Here is a 14,419-nt window from a genome sequence, read left to right on the forward strand (position 1 = left end):
ACACAGACAAAACTATATTAGGCTACAGTTCTTTTTTAAATAGGCAGAATATAGATAATGTATATTTTATTGTCTTTTTTCAGTATTTTAGAGTAAAATACAAAATGTACTATTATCTCGTTCATTCCAAATTATATCACTGTATTATTACACATAGTTTGATGAGGTATTTGCTTTTGCCCTGTAATTGTTTAGATAAGAAACTTATAAACAATGAACAGGTTTTTAATGCATAACTTTTACATTATATGTCTGTTAAACCCGCAGGCATTGTTACAGTATGACCGCACTTTGCCGATGTGGTCCTCGCTCGAACCTGAGTAACTCTTCTTTATCTCCAGGCTCTCCCCACCCTTCCAAAGTTCTCTCTCTCCTCCTATTGGCTGATGGTGCGCGAGACTGGCGCTGAGTCTGCACGCTGATTGGCCGCTGGCGCTCGAATGATCTGTTCGGAATTCAACAGAAGTACAAGTGATGAAAAAGTGATGCTTCTCTTTCTCGTTCTCACACAAACTAAATGAGTGTGTGATCAAAGTGCCTGCTGAGAAGGTGAGTAAATGATTGACAGTTTAAACTCGGCGTAGGCTACTTTATTCTTTCTGCTCATGTTATATAACAACGGATGCACATGAATTGAAATCACTAGTTCATCAAGGTAATTTTTTTGAAGAGAAAGGATGATTTTGTGCAGCGTTCAATGTCATATTTAACGGTTTATTCATTTGTAATGTCCTAGTTGGCAGTTCTGAAGAATCTAGAGCTGTTTTTTTGTAGTGCTTTCATTCCTGCTTTTTTTATTTTTATTTTTTATTTTATTTTTTTTGCGCATGCAAAGTGGTAACAAAAAAAAGCGACGAACGCAAAATAAGGAAGTAATCGTTTGGTACGTGTCGTGTATTTCAGCACGACCCTTCGAGTGTTTTATGAATAATAATGAGATTATGTGAGCATCCATTGTCTCATTCAGTTGCTTAAATTATTCTTGAACTGACTAAAGTATTTAAAGGTAGAAGGTTACATCAAAAACATATATTTTAACATTACATTTTGATGTTAAATCCAATATGTTACAGTATACAGTATTTAATGCATTTGCATCAGACGTAACTGTAATTAAATTACTGAACAATTGAATCCCTTACTTTAGTCTTTCAAGGGAAAAGCAATTAAATTACAATAATTAATCATGTAGTAACTCTGCCTGACAAAACATTTTCCAGTGTGGAAATCAAACGGCCATGAACAATGGGCTGTGTCTCATAACCTAGTGAGCTGCCTATCTAGACAGCTTTTAAGTTTCTGCAACAACGTAGACCTGAATAAAATGGATTTAGACTGCACTTTTTTGATTACCTGACTAAAATTGTACAGTGTGAATTTTTTTGCATTAAATTGAGCAGAAGTGAACATTAAATTACACTGTTGCATGTTTTGCCAAGTCAGTCGAACTGTTCTTAGACAGAGCACCTGCACAAATGTTCATATTAAACTGTTATGTTTGGTTAAGGTGCTTGAAGGTGTTACAGTGCACAGTAAGCAGCATTCAGAGTTTGATCAGCGATGGGCGGCGGAGGACAGCAGACGGACCGGATCACCGAAACCAATGGGAGGTTCAGCACTTACACCTGGGAGGAGGTGCAGAAACACACCAAGTTTGGAGATCAGTGGATCGTGGTTGAAAGGAAGGTTTATAATGTGAGCCAGTGGGTGAAGAGACACCCCGGGGGACTGAGGATCATCGGACACTATGCTGGAGAAGATGCGACGGTAAAACACTCAACATGCTAACATTTAAACACATGGAAGAACTTTTATAGATTTCTAAAAAAATAAACAATGGCGTGTCTCAACTTAGTGAGGTACCTACCTAGGCACCATTGACGTGCAGTGGTTTTCTGAAACGAGGAGGCAAAGTCCTTATAGTTTATATATATAGACATGTACATCAAAAACATATATTTTAACATTACATTTTGATGTTAAATCCACTATTGTTTTATATAGAATGTTGTATTGTAAGGCTGACGTAAGTTAACTTAGTTAATTTAGTTTTGTCACATTTTCCTGGTTAAATAATACAATAATACAAACCTTATACAATTCTATTTTGTATTTTAACATTAACTATGTAATTAATCCTCTATTTATTAAAACCAAGTATAAATCTCAACAATTTAGTTTTTTAAAGCATTTTTACATCTATTCCAAAATAATAACCAAAGGCAGTAACAATTTGAACAATACATTTTACTTTCGAACTGATGTTTAGCTGTTCTTTTATTTTCGTATCATTCGTCAGTCATCAAAGCTCGGTAAACACTGATCACACTAGTTATGTTTCCATCAGCCTGTTTTTATGCGCATTTTGAAGTGTCGCATCAGAAACGAGTGATGGAAAGGCCAAATTTCGGGGGAGAAAATCCCTTAATTCGCATAAAAAGTTTTTTTTTTTTTACTTGTGCGAAAAAGAGTTCATGCGAATAATGAGGGATGGAAACGCATTTGCATTTCTACTGATGGTGTTTTATTTACTGCTGGTTCGTAGGTTACGAATAACACCGTCATCCGCTCGAACAACTTGATGGAAACGCACCTAATTGACATTTGTTTTTTCTTTTGTTCGAATCTTTAAATTGTTCGAATCTTTAAAAAGATTTGCTTTACATTTGGATGGAAACCCATGAAGATGTAACTTTAATATCACCAAGCTGATTGCTCACTATTTTTTCAGGCCATTTCAGGTTTTATTTTGAGGTGACATAAAGTGGTGATATCTAAGTCGCTGAGTTGTTTACTTTTTAATTAGTCTTCCCATTAACGCCATAATGTTGTTCATTCAGATCAATTCATGAATACAGAACTGCAAACATACTGGATTACTGCAAAACAATGATTGCTTAACTAGACAGCATTATAAGCATGTGTTTAATGCCACATAACGTTGTCTATGTAGGAAGCTCATTCAATTTTAAGACCCAGCCAAAGAGTTTTGGGAAACAATCTTCAAGCGTTTTTTTGTTCTTGTGCTGTTTTAATTGTTTCAGATAAGCTTCAAATAAAGATTATCAGTGTTGAATATGTTTTATCTGGTGTGACAGGAGGCGTTTACTGCATTTCATCCAGACCTTCCGCTGGTGAGAAAATACATGAAGCCGCTGTTAATCGGGGAGCTTGAAGCATCTGAACCCAGTCTAGACCGGCAGAAAAATGTGAGTATAGAGACTTAACTAAAGATTTCTGACTCACCTACACAGAAAAGATGAATAAAACCTGTGAGGTTTCGGTGTAAAATATTGCCTTGACACCTTAGTCACTTAGAATATGAATTTCCATAATATATCTGGGGTTTGCATATTCATATTTATGATGAATTACTAGTAAGACATAAAAATAAATAAAGTGAGAAAATGAGTTAATAATATAGGAATGAATTTCAGGTGTGCCAAATCTAAAGTTGAAAAGTCACACAGAAAATTAAAATTGGGATGACACGAATTTGAATTTACTGAATTACAATTCAAAGAAATGTATCAGGTCATTGCATTCTGGGAAACAAATGCATCTGTCTTCCTGTAAGACTTATAAAACTTAAGACATTTATAACTTTTTTTTTTTTTACACTTTAAAACCAGACTGTCAAAGTATGAACTTCCCTTTTCTAAAATTAGTTTTTGCAGTTAAACGACGTATTGCTTGTGATTTTCCACATTTGTAATTCTCCTTAGATAACAGCATTTGCTCGGTGTTACAGTCATTTAAATTTTCATTGCATTTTAATTCAACTTCTTTTAATTAAAATTCCACATCCTGTTTCACACCTCAGTTCAAGTTGAATAATTGAATTGCAATTTAAAGGGTTAGTTCACCCAAAAATGAAAATTCTGTCAGTAACTACTCACCCTCATGTTGTTCCAACCCCGTAAGACCTTCGTTCATCTTCGGAACACAAATTAAGATATTTTTGATGAAATCTGAGCCATGTCTCACTCCTCCGTAGGCTTCTATGTGACCGAAACTTGCTGGCCCAGAAAAGTTATTAAAGAGATCGTTAATATAGTCCAAGTGACTACAGTGGCTCAATCTTAAGTATATCAAGCGACGAGAATACTTTTTGTGTGCAAAAACAAACAAAAATAACGACTTTATTCCACTATTCATTTCCTTCTCTCTGGGCCTCTAGTTGGTTTGCGTAGTGTTTTTGCGCAGCACGTCTGTGTTACACGTCACCACGTAGGCTCACTATTGGCCGACGCCGGTCATGTGTGTGATGCGTGATGACGTACAACACAGACGCGCAGCGCAAAAACACTACGAGGCCCAGAGAGAAGGAAATGAAAAGTGGAATAAAGTCGTTATTTTTGTTTGTTTTTGCACACAAAAAGTATTCTCGTCGCTTGATATACTTAAGATTGAGCCACTGGAGTCACTTGGACTATATTAACGATCTCTTTAATAACTTTTCTGGGCCAGCAAGTTTCGGTCACATAGCAGCCTACGGAGGAGTGAGACATGGCTCAGATTTCATCAAAAATATCTTAATTTGTGTTCCGAAGATGAACGAAGGTCTTACGCGGTTGGAACAACATGAGGGTGAGTAATTACTGACAGAATTTTCATTTTTGGGTGAACTAACCCTTTAACTCTTTCCCCGCCATTGACGGAATCTTTTTAGCTTTCCGTGTTTTCACTGTTATACGGTAGGGGGCGCTATTACACATCGTCTGAAAGAGTACTGAATCTCCTGATCAAAACACAGGCGAAGAAGAAACAGAAACAAACGCTAGAAGCATTGCTGATGCATATGTAAAATAACATGATCGTCAACATTAAACCGCATATAAATCAAAACTGCCAAATGTTACTGAAAGAAATGTCCAGGACGAGCTCTAGGACTGTGAAGCTTCGGAGGTGTTGATGGACTCGATCTGTGTTTTGATCATTGATCTGAATCCCATCCAGATGTGATTTTCTCAGCTTTTTGTTCAAATTTTATTTTTTATTTTTAATGTTTTTTAATACCCACATTCAAGTGTTGATAAAAAGAATGCATTCATCTTAAATAAAACCTTTTTTTTTTTTTATGCAGATGCTCTGTTCTTTCTTTTGATATATTACATGTTCAGATATTCATACAACAAAATATTTTCGGGGGCCATGAAACTTTTGTAAAAACAATCAACTTTTTAAAAAACGCTGTCAGGGAAAGAGTTAAAAGGCATTCTTAATTCAATAATGAACGTGCTACACAATGTTATTGTACCAAAGATAAGGGTCATGAACACCAGTTTGGTTGTCACTCCTCTTCTGAGTCATCTGTATGCACAAAGTTATTTTCAACACTAGCTCTGTGTCCATCTACCTATTTTCATTCAGATTTTGAGATATCGCTTAAAAAAACGAGTCGATTCACTCCTGCGTTTAAATGCTGCTTTCCCGTGTGAACACAGCTATAGTTGAGTGTGTTTTTGTACTGGATTCTCTTTCCTCTGTCAGGCGGCTCTTGTGGAGGATTTCCGAGCCCTTCGTGAGCGTCTGGAGGCTGAGGGGTGTTTCAAAACCCAGCCGCTGTTTTTCATCTTACATCTGAGTCACATTCTGCTCCTGGAGGCCATCGCTCTGATGATGGTGTGCTACTTGGGAACCGGCTGGATCAACACGGCCATCGTTGCCGTTTTACTGGCTACTGCACAGGTACGACTGACACGGTTTGACATCATTATGACGCCCGTGTTAAAAAAGCAGCAGGGTTGTGTAAAATATGTTTTGTTTTGGACGTCCACAAGCTGGAAAACGAACCAGTTTTCTTAGTAAACGGGAACAAAAACGAACTATATAAATGCGACATCCATCTTAAACCTGCGAAGACCTCCTTGTTTTTTGTTTTTCAGCACTTGTTCATGTTCTTGTTTGCTTTTTTGTTTTAATGTGTCTGTAGTCGCAGGCTGGATGGTTGCAGCACGACTTCGGTCATCTGTCCGTGTTTAAAACCTCTCGATGGAATCACTTTGTGCACAAATTTGTCATCGGACACGTGAAGGTACCAACATGTTCTCGAATCATTTCATCTATTAATAACCATACATATGGAATGGTTCTTCCACTAACTAATACAGTTCATTAGCCTAGCTGTAGACCATTTGAATTGAGTATACACTTTATTGTCCCATATTTGGGAAATTTGTCTTGGACTCAGTGACACTGATGTGACAATTCAATGATAGAAATGATTTTTAAAAATTATCTAAAAATCCAAATGAGTAAATTCCATGTTTAAGTCTTACTGGGGTATTTAAAGGGGTGGTTGATTATGATTTCAGTTTTCTAACTTTAGTTAGTGTGTAATGTCGCAAAGTTACGACGCTCAAAGTTCAAAGCAAAGGGAGATATTTGCTTTAAAATAAATCGTTTTTTAAGGACTACAACAAACGGCTGATAGGGACTACACGACATTCCTCCCGGGTTAGTGACATCACCAACCCTAGAATTTACATAAACCCCGCCCCTGAACACATTTAGGCTATAGATTATCATGACAGAATATGCTAATCAATGACTGGAAGATAACTACACATAAGCTACATAAATTCATCAACTAACCATTCAGAAATGTCCTGTTGCTTCTACATGTTGTCACTTCTTCTTGAGTCTCTCCATCTTTGTCTGATTCCGATTTGAACATAAAAGGCTAAAAGTTTTTGAAATTTTCAGTGCATGTCTGTGTGAGTGCAAGCTGTTGAAGCTCCGCCCACTGTGCCGGGAGCAGTAGCTCATTTGCATTTAAAGGAACAGACACAAAACAGTGCGTTTTTGCTCACCCTCAAAAATAGACAAATTTAACGTGCTATATAAAAATATCTGTGGGGTATTTTGAGCTAAAACTCAATACACACTCTGGGGACATCAGAGACTTATTTTACATTTTGTGAAAAGTGCATTATACCACCCCTTTAAATAAAACTGAGGCATGACATTTGCACATTGTCAATTTAAAAGTGATTTCATTTGGGAATAAATGCTTTAGTCTGACTGAAATCATACAATGACAATTTTTTTGGGAAGTTGCCCTATAGTTTGGCTTCGTTCAGCATGTATACACTAGCGGCTGATATCCGGCCTTGGAAAACTGACTGAATTCACAGTCAAAATTCACTGAATAAAAGCCATCCAAGATGGAGGATGAAGCGAGAGATATGCTTATAAATTTGAGAGATTATAAGATCAATATAATTCGCTATACTATTTATGCTACCGATAAGAGTATAAAATATCATTAGCTTAGCAACATGCTAAGATCAAGCTCATCTACAGTACCATGTACTTTCGTATGAGAAGTGCTGTTTGCATTACTGTGAAAGTAGCATCCAGATTGGTCACTAGTGATGTTCTGTTTGAGCGCGTCAGCATGTCGTATTGGCCTGTGTACATATGTGTTTGTGTGCTTCAGGGAGCATCTGCGGGTTGGTGGAACCATCGCCACTTCCAGCATCATGCTAAACCCAACGTGTTCAAAAAGGACCCGGACGTCAACATGCTCAATGCGTTTGTAGTTGGAAAAGTGCAGCCTGTGGAGGTACAAACACACTATCCTCAGGAAACACACGTGAAAACACTAGATCGACTCTGATTTGTCTGTTTTTACTACAGTACGGCGTTAAGAAGATCAAGCATCTGCCTTACAACCATCAGCACAAGTACTTCTTCTTCAGTAAGTGAGTTTATGCCACAGTAGCTGTCTGCTCAGAAGCTCCCCAGGAATGTGTACAGGATTATATCATGGTTTAGGCCGGAGACACACTGGCTGCGTGGCGTTTTCTATGTCTTTGCACACCAGAAACGTGTCTGACTCGGCGCTGCTGCTGCTAGGTGACATGATGAGCCTCATTGGTGATATATTCGACATATGGGGATAGAGTTGTTGAAGGCCTATACAGTACTTCATGTTAAACATAAATATATAGCAGCAAAGACAGCGTCGGCAGTATTGACGGCAAAATAGGCTACAGAATATTTCGTTCTGTATTGACAGGTGCAATATTTGAAAATCGATAATTTTTTTATTTATTACATTTATATCTGCATTTATGTCAAAACCTAGAGACTTTCAAACATCAAAATGTCATTTATTAATATGCATTCGTGTCAAAATGACATATAAACATCTTTTCCTATTCTATTTTGCCTGGAAACGCGTGAAAAATAGGCGTCGGTTCTGTTTCTAGCATGCACGCGTTTTCCGCACTCTAACCTGTTAACATGGGAGCCGAAATAAAAAGGGACACGCCACGCAGCCAGTGTGTCGCCGGCCTTAGATCGTAAAGGATCCTAATCGTAAAGGGGGGGGGTAAACCTTACATTATGAGGTCAAAATGTCCCCACAAAGATGACAATATCCAAAATCCTTGTCCTTGTGGGGACATTTTTTGGCCCCCTTGAGGAAAACAGCTTATAAATCATGCTGTGATGTTTTTTCTGACTTTTTTTCTCGCAATTGCGACTTTATATCACACAATTCTGACTTTAGAATACGCAATTGGGAGATATAAAGTCTCAATACGCAATTGCGTGTTATAAAGTCATAATTGTGAGATATAAACAATTCTGAGGTCTTTTTTTTCCTTAGAATTGGACTTTATATCTCATAATTGTGAGTTTATATCTCACAATTCTGAGAAAAGATGTCAGAATTGTGAGATATAAACTCACAATTATGTGTTCTAAAGTCAGAATTGCGTGATATAAAGTCGCAATTGCGAGAAAAAAAGTCAGAATTCTGACTTTATAAGATGCAATTGCGACTTTATTTCACGCAATTCTGACTTTATATCTCGCAATTCTGAGAAATAAAGTCAGAATTGCGAGATGTAAACTCGCAATTGTGAGATAAAAAGTCGCAATTATCTTTTAAAATGTTTTATTCTGTGGCGGAAACAAGCTTCCATAGATCTATTCCATCAATATCAAACATGTAACATTATCATATCTATTACCATACAAAATACTCCAAGAGTTGTCATGACAGAACTATATATTATTTCACTAGAAACATCTCGCTCAGGTCCTATACGGCTGGTTACGATAGAAACCATCAACTAGGCTTGTTGTGTCTTGATGTTTACCGTCTCTCTCTCTGTCACTCGTCCTCAGTCGGCCCTCCTCTGCTCATTCCAGTGTATTTCCAGTTCCAGATCTTTCACAATATGATCTCACATGGTCTTTGGGTGGTAAGTTATGATCACTTTGACTCTTGCTTTGTTATTGCAGCTGTATGGGCTTTTATAAGCACTTTCTCTGTCCTTATCTTATCTTATCTCCTCTCGTCTTATCTTTTTAGGACCTCGCGTGGTGTATAAGTTACTACGTTCGATACTTCCTGTGTTACACGCAGTTCTACGGTGTGTTTTGGGCGGTGGTTCTGTTTAATTTCGTGAGGTATGAAACATCATTTTATCTACTACTACTGCTTTAAACATGTTTTTGTAGATTTTATTTTCCAAGTGCCTTTTCAATGGATGAGAAGCACCCTTACAAATACACACACTTACAAAAAATACCATGTACCATCTAGTACCATGCTTTTCTTTCACTTAACAAAAATAAGGTGGAGCTTTTTTTTCCCCTATATTATATTCTTTTGTTCAATCTGAGAGAGAAAAAAACATAAGCAACAGAAAGATGTTAGGCTAAATTTATATAAATGTAAAATAAAAAGCGTGAATGTGTATACACATTCTGTGTATGTATGTGAATGTGAGGGTTTTTTTTTAATCGTATTTTTATTTAAATCCATTTTCCTTCAGTAGTTCATTTTAGTTCATTTTTGACAAATGCATAGTTAAAAGTACAAACATTTCATGTCATAAAAACAAAGTTTCATGTTAAAAATCATTTAAAAAAATGTCTCTATGATTTACTCAGTGAGATCTATTAGATGAATGACTATTTAAATATTTTAGAAAGTGAAATAGAAAAAAAGATATAAACATTTAAATTTCACACAATTTAACACAAATTTACAAAAAAAAATTTTAAATCAGCTTTTTGCTTCTCCGATTCATTGTTGCAATATAAACATTTTACACAGTGGCTGTAATAACTAATTTTCATGATTTATTCAAACACATTCAATTATGAAGACAACATGTTAAGTAAAACTATAAAGAATATGTTGTATAGTGCATATATTTATGAGTATAGACACTGAATGGCTTTCCTGAGGTAAATATAATGTTACGTATCAATCTGTATAATGGACGTCTTTCCGTGTTTGAAACACTAAAACACACATCAACTGAATACAGCATAGATTTAAAGATCTTCATCAAAATAAAAGATTGATTTAATAAATCACTATTGTTAATCCTGCACTGGCATCCACACACCTGTTGCAGATTGTTGTGTGCACAGAAATAGACAATGACACCGTCAAAAAATGCCTTTGGAGAAGCGTTTCGGTCAAAGATTTCAGCTTTTCAACATTTTCGGTGCATCACTAATTGCTACATTAAATTTCTGGTGTCAGAGTATAAATTTACATATTTTATGATGCTAACAAAGCCATTAAATCAGTGATTACTGATGTACAAAGTTGTACTTCATACATTTTAAAGCAATGAGACATTTATGTGAATTTTACTTTGAGTGACATTAAATTAATATTTTATTTTTGTAACAATGTTTTCCCAAAAATTAGTTTGAGACCAAACAATATTTGTCAGACCCCGGGTCACATAAGTCACATGATGTGGGTATGAATGTGTTGTTCCTGTGTGCCGCAGGTTCATGGAGAGTCACTGGTTCGTGTGGGTGACCCAGATGAGCCACATCCCCATGAACATCGACTATGAGCAACACCAAGACTGGCTCAGCATGCAGGTGCGCTCTGACCCATCACAGCCTCGCTGGGTTTCCAAACTAGCCATTCTATCATGTCAACGCTTGCATCTCTCTCATTTAGCTGGTCGCAACCTGTAACATTGAGCAATCCTCCTTCAACGACTGGTTCAGCGGACACCTCAACTTTCAGATCGAGCACCAGTAAGAAAACCTCAAGCACAAATGCGTTTCTCTATCAGTGTATCTTCGGCATTTCATAACTGCGGTATGTTCTTGTCCCAGTCTCTTCCCCACAATGCCTCGGCACAATTACTGGCGCGCCGCCCCACACGTTCGAGAGTTATGTGCCAAATACGGAGTCAAGTACCAAGAGAAGACCTTGCACGGGGCCTTCGCGGACGTCGTCAGGTATGACACACTCATGAACATCTCTTGGTTTCACCTTCAAAAGAAGCTCTTGCACTGATTCAGGAACTTGGAATGTCAACTTTTTTTCCTTCAAAAGTTGACATTCACAACCAATTGAACATGTTATATTAACAATATATGAGACCACAAAACCAGTCACATGGGTCAATTTTCTGAAATTGAGATTTTGAAAGTTTAATAAATCACCTGAAAGTTTAATAAATAAGCTTTCCATTGATGTATGGTTTGTTAGGATAGGAAAATATAAAACTATTTGAAAATCTGGAATCTGAGGGTGCAAAAAAATTTAAACATTGAGGAAAATCTCCTTTAAAGTTCTCCATTTATGTTCACGATTGAGTGCATTCACTCACAAAAATAAATGTTTTATATATTTACGGTAGGAAATGTACAAAATATCTTCATGGAACATGATCTTTACTTAAAATCCTAATGATTTTTGGCATAAAAGAAAAATCTATCATTTTGACCCATACAACGTGGCTATTGCCACAAATATACCCGTGCGACTTATGACTGGTTTTGTGATCCAGGGTCACATATAATGAAAAAATGCTTTTAAATGTGTTTCTGTGTATTAATGCTAAAGATTTCTCATTGAAAGCAATGGAGTATCCTGTGTGTATAAAGCGACAGCAAGGGGTCCTGACCGCACGTTGGGAGTGGGAACATGTTGTATTTTGTGTGCATTTACTGGCAGATTCTTCACTGTATTATTCTTCTTCTCCTCTCAGGTCTTTGGAGAAATCCGGAGAACTCTGGCTGGATGCGTACCTCAACAAATAAAACCTCATTCGAGAAGCAAAGAAATGTCCACCAATCAGAGCGAGGACTAGACATCAACTAAACCGCCAGTCAATCAGTTCACTAAAATGACGTTTAGCACTTATTTTTGATATTGAAGCTTAATTGTGGCACTTTAAATGTGTTTTTAAAGACTGATGAAAGATGTGCGTCTCGATCCTAATAAAGGGTGTAGTTGAAGGTCCGTGAATGTGCGTGAATGTACGTGAAAGTTGTGATTGCTGGATTACAATCGCTGCATTTTAGATTTGCAGAGTTGCTAGATGCGTTGAATATTCTGAGGGTAATTTTTGAGGCACAGTCTTTTAGTAGTCACTTTATTTCTTAAATTTACAATACAGTGATTTGTTTTTATAAATAACATTTGGACAAGCTAGCAGAGGATAATACTAAGAGGTTGCACTTGTGGTCCTACTATTGATATCTGAATAAACTGATTAAACCTCATCTCTCTGTTGTGTTTTAAAGATCAAACCAAATCATCCTTCTCTCTAAATGCCCTTTTATACACATTACAAACACTTGTTTAGTACACAGTGTGACAAGAGGAAGAAAAGACACGCATGAATCCATCTGATAAATTTACTGTTCTCGCTTCATTCATTCGTCATAACTGTCAGCATCAGAACATGCGTGATGAGACAGAGTTTAGCACATTATTTACATGTGTAGTGTGACAGACTGCAATCATACATCAAACCCCGAGTAGACGCTCACTCCGCTCACTCCTGTAGACGCGGGAGAATCTCAGCCTGTCAAGAACATGGACGGGTCACTTTCAACCACAAAACAGACATTTAGCTTAACATTTCATTTTGTTTTGCAATTCACGACAACTTAAAACACATTTTTGAATTACTGTGATGTATATTAAATTGTATTGTACTGCTTTATATTTTTTATTGCTTTTGTTAAAAAAAATGTATGAATTGAGAAAAAAAGATTAGGAAAATGTCATGAAATTAAATGAAAATGCAAAACAAAAATGTCAATGACATGCATATGCCAAATAACCCAAAAAAGTAAATTTTTCACAATTTCATTTTTCTTTCGATTTTGAGGTCTGAATAACCAGATAAAAATTACAAGAGAAAAAAATATTTTAAAATATATATCTGCATTACTGAGAAGTTAAAACGTCATGAAAATGCAAAATAACCAAAAAAAAATATATATATATTAATGGTCCTAATCTGTTTTTTTCATAATTATATTTTTTATTTTGAGGTTTGAATAATTGAGAATTAAAATTACGAGTGAGAAAAAAAATGTTAATGGTCCTAATGGGGTTTATTGATCATTTATTTTTCTTTTGATTTTGAGGTCTGAATGACTGAGAATGAAAATTACTTTAAAAAAAAAAAATGAAATGAAAATGTAGAATAAACCAAAAAAAAAAAGAAAAAAAAAAAGTAATTTCATTTTTCTTTTGTTTTTGAGGCGTGACCTGTTCATGTTTTTGTGAGATTCAACTATACATTGTTTTCATGCAATAAAGAGTCTTATAAGCATACATGTGTTTTCCAGCATGAACAAGATAATGCATGCGGATAAATTTGTACATACACTAATAACAATAAAAGCACCGACAATAAATATACAAATTAAAAAATATATTGAATTAGACGTTTGGTCGACGGTGTGGCAGAATCTACGTCATCTAAGTTCATTGGTGGGTTTGCTTGACAGTCACTGTTGCCAGGTGACCGTTTGATTGACAGTCCGTGAAAGCGCATTCATGGGGCAGATTCAATTTTCTCTTGCTGTTTCCTCATGATTTCCTGCAGTTCGGAATCTCCTCGACTCTTCTGATAGAGAGAGAAAAGACGAATCAGACAAATTGTATACGTTTCCCATGATTTCCCTGTTTCTAATGTTGTGTTGCAGTGTTTCTGACCTCTAGTTGAGCTTTCTGAACGGTGATCTGGCTGTAGACGCGAGAGCCCTCGTCTCCACACACGGCCTTCAGGTGATCTTTATTCAGAGAGAAGAGCTGAGCTCCTGTCAGGATGCCCAAACGCTCCACCGTCCTGACACACACAGAGACACAGTCTTATATTCAGACCCCATGAACTCAAACGTCCTTCAGTGGGACAGTACGATTCTCCAGTTTGAGTTAGTCATGTGGAAAGCTTTCATCCACTGCTCAAGCTGTCACATGTGGTTTTTCCACAGTAACGGCCATTGGCTATAATTAGGGAAAAGGGACAAACCCTGAAATATGTCCCGGTTCATCTTCTGATTTCAATAGGACATGTGTCAACAAAGAGAGAAAAAGCCTCAGTTGTTGCACTTCATGATTGTTACTTTTTGTTTACTATTGGTTTTATTTTATTTCAATACATTTTTCATA

At 36.5% G+C, this 14,419-nt stretch overlaps 2 protein-coding genes across 4 annotated transcripts in view; one reads left to right on the forward strand and one right to left on the reverse strand.

The window, feature by feature from the left end:
* The first annotated feature begins 341 nt into the window (after positions 1–341).
* Positions 342–12,513, forward strand: fads2 (fatty acid desaturase 2). Its single transcript, XM_084095774.1, has 13 exons — positions 342–549; positions 1,508–1,767; positions 3,099–3,209; positions 5,494–5,691; positions 5,936–6,037; positions 7,445–7,570; positions 7,645–7,705; positions 9,145–9,221; positions 9,332–9,429; positions 10,776–10,872; positions 10,955–11,034; positions 11,116–11,241; positions 11,997–12,513. Exons 2-13 carry the CDS (start codon positions 1,561–1,563, stop codon positions 12,046–12,048), a joined length of 1,335 nt encoding a protein of 444 aa, XP_083951900.1. The 5' UTR covers positions 342–549; positions 1,508–1,560; the 3' UTR covers positions 12,049–12,513.
* A 140-nt stretch (positions 12,514–12,653) lies between these two features.
* eps8l2 (EPS8 signaling adaptor L2) overlaps positions 12,654–14,419 on the reverse strand; it is a 45,125-nt gene continuing 43,359 nt past the window's right edge. For all 3 annotated transcript variants that reach the window (XM_084095769.1, XM_084095768.1, XM_084095767.1), the window contains 2 exons: positions 13,964–14,096; positions 12,654–13,874 (listed from right to left, as the gene is read on the reverse strand). In XM_084095769.1, the coding sequence (XP_083951895.1) occupies positions 13,803–13,874; positions 13,964–14,096 (205 nt within the window). In that variant the 3' untranslated portion in view covers positions 12,654–13,802. The remainder of the gene's footprint in view (positions 13,875–13,963; positions 14,097–14,419) is intronic.

Source organism: Abramis brama, assembly GCF_963993115.1.
Source record: "Abramis brama genome assembly, chromosome: 20".
Classification (NCBI taxonomy): Eukaryota; Metazoa; Chordata; class Actinopteri; order Cypriniformes; family Leuciscidae; genus Abramis; species Abramis brama.

Excerpts from the sequence above, each read along its gene's own strand:
- fads2 (XM_084095774.1), top strand. The coding sequence starts at position 1,561 with ATGGGCGGCGGAGGACAGCAGACGGACCGGATCACCGAAACCAATGGG. Across the intron at positions 7,571-7,644 it reads GAAAAGTGCAGCCTGTGGAG|TACGGCGTTAAGAAGATCAA; the intron begins GTACAAACACAC and ends TTTTTACTACAG. Across the intron at positions 10,873-10,954 it reads AAGACTGGCTCAGCATGCAG|CTGGTCGCAACCTGTAACAT; the intron begins GTGCGCTCTGAC and ends TCTCTCATTTAG.